Source organism: Gracilinanus agilis, unplaced genomic scaffold, assembly GCF_016433145.1.
Source record: "Gracilinanus agilis isolate LMUSP501 unplaced genomic scaffold, AgileGrace unplaced_scaffold19876, whole genome shotgun sequence".
In the NCBI taxonomy this organism is placed as follows: domain Eukaryota; kingdom Metazoa; phylum Chordata; class Mammalia; order Didelphimorphia; family Didelphidae; genus Gracilinanus; species Gracilinanus agilis.
The window spans coordinates 1-4874 of record NW_025351222.1 but is presented as its reverse complement, the minus strand read 5'-3'; the positions used below and the strand labels follow the sequence as shown (position 1 = coordinate 4874).

Here is a 4874-nt window from a genome sequence, read left to right as displayed (position 1 = left end):
ACACACACCCCACCCCACCCCCACCCCCGCCATCTGATCCATCCCGGTGTGGGACCAGAGCTTTGCACCCAGTCACAGTAGGGACCATCCTCAGACAAGTCATTCTGCCCACCGTAGGATGCCAAGGAACGAGGCTGCCCATCTTCCGGCTAGGGTAGAGGCACCGACAGCAGCAGGCCTGTCGCCACGTGTGTGCTTAGGCACAGGGGAGGGAGAGGTGATGACGAAGGAGACGGGCTTTCATGTAGCGACAGTTTAATAAGTATGTACAGGTGGACATGCTGTCTCGCCACAACTCCCCAGATACACACGCTCCATCCCGCTGACCACCCATCACCAGCCCCTTCTGGCCAGCTCAGAAATAACTAACTCTGCGGCAAGGGGAAGGGATTCCCCGCCTGAGGCGCTGTGAGGCCTCCTGGGTGCATCTCCCCGGCACAGAGAAGCGGGGCTAACTGCGGGACTAGGTGGGGACTCAATTTGAGGAAGGGGCCTGGGAGGAGCCTTTAGGTGAGGAGGGGGTTGGGGAAAGGAGCTCTTAACACTCCTGACTGCTCAGGGCTTGCAAGACCAGAGCCTCATGTGAGGACTCGCTCAGGTCTGCTTGGACACCGAGTTGGGACATGTAGGTGGCTCCAGCTCAGATTGCCAGGCACCCGGCTGGCTCAAACGCCAACTGTCTTTCCTGGCCAGCCCACTGCCTTCCTCTAAAGACAAGGCTTCTGGGAGCAGGGACAGAAGGGTGCCGTCTTCCCCAAACTCAGGTTTGAGCAGGTGCCGGAGGACGGTGCCTCCCGGGCCTCTGGCTTCCCACCCACATCTCCCCTCTCTGGGAAGCCTCTGCTTCCTCAGGTGTCAGATGGGCTGCCGGCCAGCCTTGGCACTCTCTCCTCCTGAGGCTGCCTCCCCCTGAGGTGCCAGGCGAGCTTGTGGCCGGGGCACAGAGTACATACCGAGACTGCTACACACGTCCAATATACACTATAATACAGATCATGCATAGAGCATGCACCACGTGGCAACAGGCATGTGGGGAAAGCATGTGCGCCTGCTTGGGGAGCCCTTGGGGTTTGGTCTTCCCTGGTCTGAACCTTCCTGCTCACGGGGTCCCACCAGAACTCCCGGGACTCCTGGGTTTTTGAATTCGTTGCTTTGAAAGGACGCGGCCATGTTTTAAGTCTGCAGAACATTCCCTTTTGAACCTGCTTCCAGGCCAGGCTTTGGGTGTCTGTGTGCCTGCAGTATTCTCTGGGTGCGGGGGGTCTCCTCCCCTGGCTCGCCCCCCATTGCGGCCCTCAGGCCTTAGCGCCTGGAGCGATCACCCCTCGGGGCTGCCTGGGTTAGCCAAAAACCAGTCAGAAAAGAAACTTTAAACAGTAACTTCATTTTTTTGCACCCCAAATCAAGGGGCATCTGCATAAAGGTGGCCCAAGTGCAGAAGAGAGATGCCTGCCGGGGCTCCCGGGCCACAGAGCAGTGCTCCAGCATACGTATATGGCTGACGGGGTGGGTGGGCTGAAGGCGCCCAGAAGTTGTCTCCTTGTCTGCCACCTCCACCGTAAGAGTCACCCCAGAGGGCCAAAAATGGTTCCCTTTAAGGTTTGGTCCCATGTTGGATAAAAAGCAGTTGGCCATTGGAGACACTGACACCGCCCTAAACATGCCCCCATTCAGCTGATTCGATTGCTGTCTGAATATTTAGGCTCAGGCTGTGGGAGGGGTTTTCTTTCAGAATGGGCAGCCCAATGGTTAGCTCTCCCTGGAGCTATTTGGAACTTCTAGGACAAAGCGGGAAGAAACAGACCATTAACTCTGGTTTTAAAGACTTGGGGAGATGATGTGAATTCCAGTTATTCCAGAGGACACAACTCGGTGCAGGTCATGGCCCTGCCTGTAGCTGGTCTCCCCAAATCTCCAGACCTTCCATCGAGAACAGCCACAGGGGTGATGGCAAACCTTTTAGAGGGCGAGTGTCCACATGACAACCCTCTCACCTCACCCCAAACAGGAAAGGGAGGAAACACTCCCATTGGGCTGCTGGGTGATGGGAGAAATGTCCTCAGGTGCGTGGAGAGGGTGAAGGGAGCAGCCCCCTCCAGCACGCTCAGGCATACGTGTCACAGGTTCACCAGCACCGTCCTATACTGTCCCAGGCTAATCCCCCCGGATTGAGGGAGTGTTTTACCGCAGGATAGAAGGCTCCTGGGGGTTGGGGTTGCATTTGCCTTTGAGATGGCCCTAAGATACAGCCTTCCACAAAGTGCTCTTTCCTGCAGTCCATTCTCTGGACTATGACAGGGTGCAGGTAGGGGATGACAAAAAGTATGTCTTGGCTTCCCAAGATGGGGGAGGGTAAGAGGTATCGAGAACAGCAAAGGCTAGGTGGGTAGACCGTCATTCCCCATTTATTTGGGGCAGAAGGAGGCCTGGGATTAACTTCTATGGCTGAGGCCTCGCTCTCAGCAGCTCCCTTTTGATAAGCCCCAACCCCGCAGGCCTAAAGCTCTGGGAAAGCCTCTCTGCCGCCCATCTCAGGTGGAGGTGGCCACCCTGTGAGTCACAATCTGCCAAGACCCGCTTCACCTGGCCGGGACTTCTGGGGTCCCCCCCACCCCCCGCCGTCGGAACCCCGAGTAGTCACTGAAGAGCATCCGTCTCCCGCCACCACGGTGCGGGTGGGGAAGCGAATTCTAAGTTAAACACATTCATTAGTCAAGAGGTATTGGGCGCTGGTGACCATACCCGGTGGGGGCTCAAGCACGGATGGAGATGAGGCACAGGCTGAGAATTCACACAGAGCCCCAGGCAGGATTCGAGCCCATGCTTTGCTGTAAACAATGTCTCCAAAGCTGCAGGGCCAGCCCGCAGCAGGTGGGCAGGCGGGCAGGCGGGCAGGTGGGCAGGGGCTGCTCCTCCTCCTCCTCCCCCCTTGGGAGGAGGCTGTTTCAACCTTTGGTTCGTGGGGGCAGTCCATGGGGGGGGCACATGGCCCCGTGGAGGCACGTGCAACAGGATGAGTGGTGGCAGCAGCAGTGCGGGACCCCCCTCGGGGGGAGGGGCCGGGGGCTCAGGAGGCAGCCTCGTCCTCGCGGGCATCACAAACCTCTTCGTTCCTCTCTTCTTTCCTGCGTTGGGACAAGGTCAGGGAAGGGAGCCGTGACCGCCGCCTGTCCCGCGACACCTGGGCCCCGAGCAGCAACCCCCCCCAGGGCTCTCTGTGCCCGCCTGCGGCAGTAACGGGCACCTCCGGACCCGCCAGCTGTAGAGGACGGCCCAGGCCTGGAGCTCTGGGCCTCTTGTCCTGTTTGGCCCCCTTCGGAGAGGCAAAGAGGCGGCCCAGGAAAAGCAGCGGAGCCAGGAGAGCTTTCCCGGGGCAGAGGCCTCCTCGGAGGCTTCCAGCTTAGGCTGGGCACCCAGGGGCCAGGACGGGAGGGTCCCCCAAAGCAGCCAGAAGCCCCTCCTGGCCAAGGCCCCCGGGAGGAGGAGCCCCTTTCACGCAGGGCCACAGCAATGGCCGAAGCTCACTTCTGGCGTTCTGAGCTGCCCTTGGGGAGGCCCGTGGGGGGGACGGCAGAGATGCCAGTCAGGGCTTCTCCCGCCTGCCCGTCCTGGATGCGCTCCAGCTTCTCCTGGAGACTTTCTCCCTGACCTCCCCGATTCCTTCCGCGGATCCTCACCCAGCACGGATTCCCGGCTTTCGCCATGGGGCCTGCCGCCGGCCCTCCAGTCGCCCCCCCCCCCCCCACTGAGCCCATTGCTACAGACTGGTCTGATGCGGGCAGCGGAGAGAAGGATCGTCGCCTCCCTGCTCTGGACGCTGACGCGTCCTTCCCTGACCTTCCCGGAGCCTCAGACATAACGAAGCTCTCCCTTGCATGGGCCCCCCCAGCCTGGTCTGGTGACTCCGTGAAGCCCCCCCGGCCCCCCCAGGCCTTACTTGAATAAGTTTCTCGCCAGAGGTCTGTCCTCGGACTTGACGTGGCTTTCGAATGGGTTCCCGAAGGAGCGCTTCCTGAGCATGGCCTTCACCAAGATCTGGGGAGGAAGGTGGAGATGACATTGGACTCCCGCCGTGTCCACACGGCCCGGGCGTCTTCCGCACACGGAGCTGAGTTCTCTTCCATTCTGAAAGTCCATTTCCACGCCCGACAACCGAGCCCAGGCTGCCTCTGGGTTGGCTCCAAATGGCAAAGCCGGAAGGGGCTCATTTTACAGACAGGGAAACTGAGGCTGTGGAGGGGAGGGACTTTCCCAAGGCCTCACACTCTCGGTGAGCGGAGATTCCGGGAGCAAATCCCAGAGTCTCCTTCTCCGGGGCCGGGCCTCGGGCCTCCTTCTGAAGGGTGGGTCCCTGCCACCTTTTTATGCCCTCCTCTCTGTGCCTGGAGCACAGGATGCCATTCCTCCTCCTCTGGACTCCTCCAGACCTTGCCAGGCTCCTAGAGGCCCCAGCTTGCGGAAGGCAGTTCCAAGCTGGCCTCGGACCCTTCCTAGCGGGGTGACCTTGGACAAGTCACTTAACCCCCCCTCGTCACTCGGAGGCCTCGGAATGGATCCCCTCCGTTTCCCAGCAGCTTCCTGGATCAGCGGGAGAAGCTCTTGGCTCAGGCGGCAGCACCACGGCCAGCTCCCGGCTGCTGCGCATGCGCACTCACCACAGTGGGCAGCCGCGGGATGAGCTTGACGGAGTTCTTCACTTCCTCCTCCGTCACCTCCACCACGCTGCAGTGCTCCTCCTCCGAGGGAAGGGGCTGCTCGCCATCCGCCGTCACCCAGGGGTGCAGCTTCAGGAGGGAAAGGGGAGGGGGCCATGGTCCCTGCCCAGCTCCGCCCCCTTTCCCAGGGCTCTGCCTCCTCGCCAGGCAGGAGAGACC

General features: G+C 60.8%; 1 protein-coding gene across 1 annotated transcript; it reads right to left on the bottom strand.

Annotated features, from left to right (window-relative positions):
* Window positions 1-254: 254 nt before the first annotated feature.
* On the bottom strand, window positions 255-4817 carry LOC123254328 (calcium/calmodulin-dependent protein kinase kinase 1-like; the record flags this gene model as incomplete). The annotated part of the gene is made up of 3 exons (XM_044683370.1): window positions 255-3125; window positions 3938-4035; window positions 4656-4817. Coding segments are annotated over 3 exons (318 nt in total), but the record flags the coding sequence as incomplete, so codon positions are not given.
* Window positions 4818-4874: the final 57 nt, after the last annotated feature.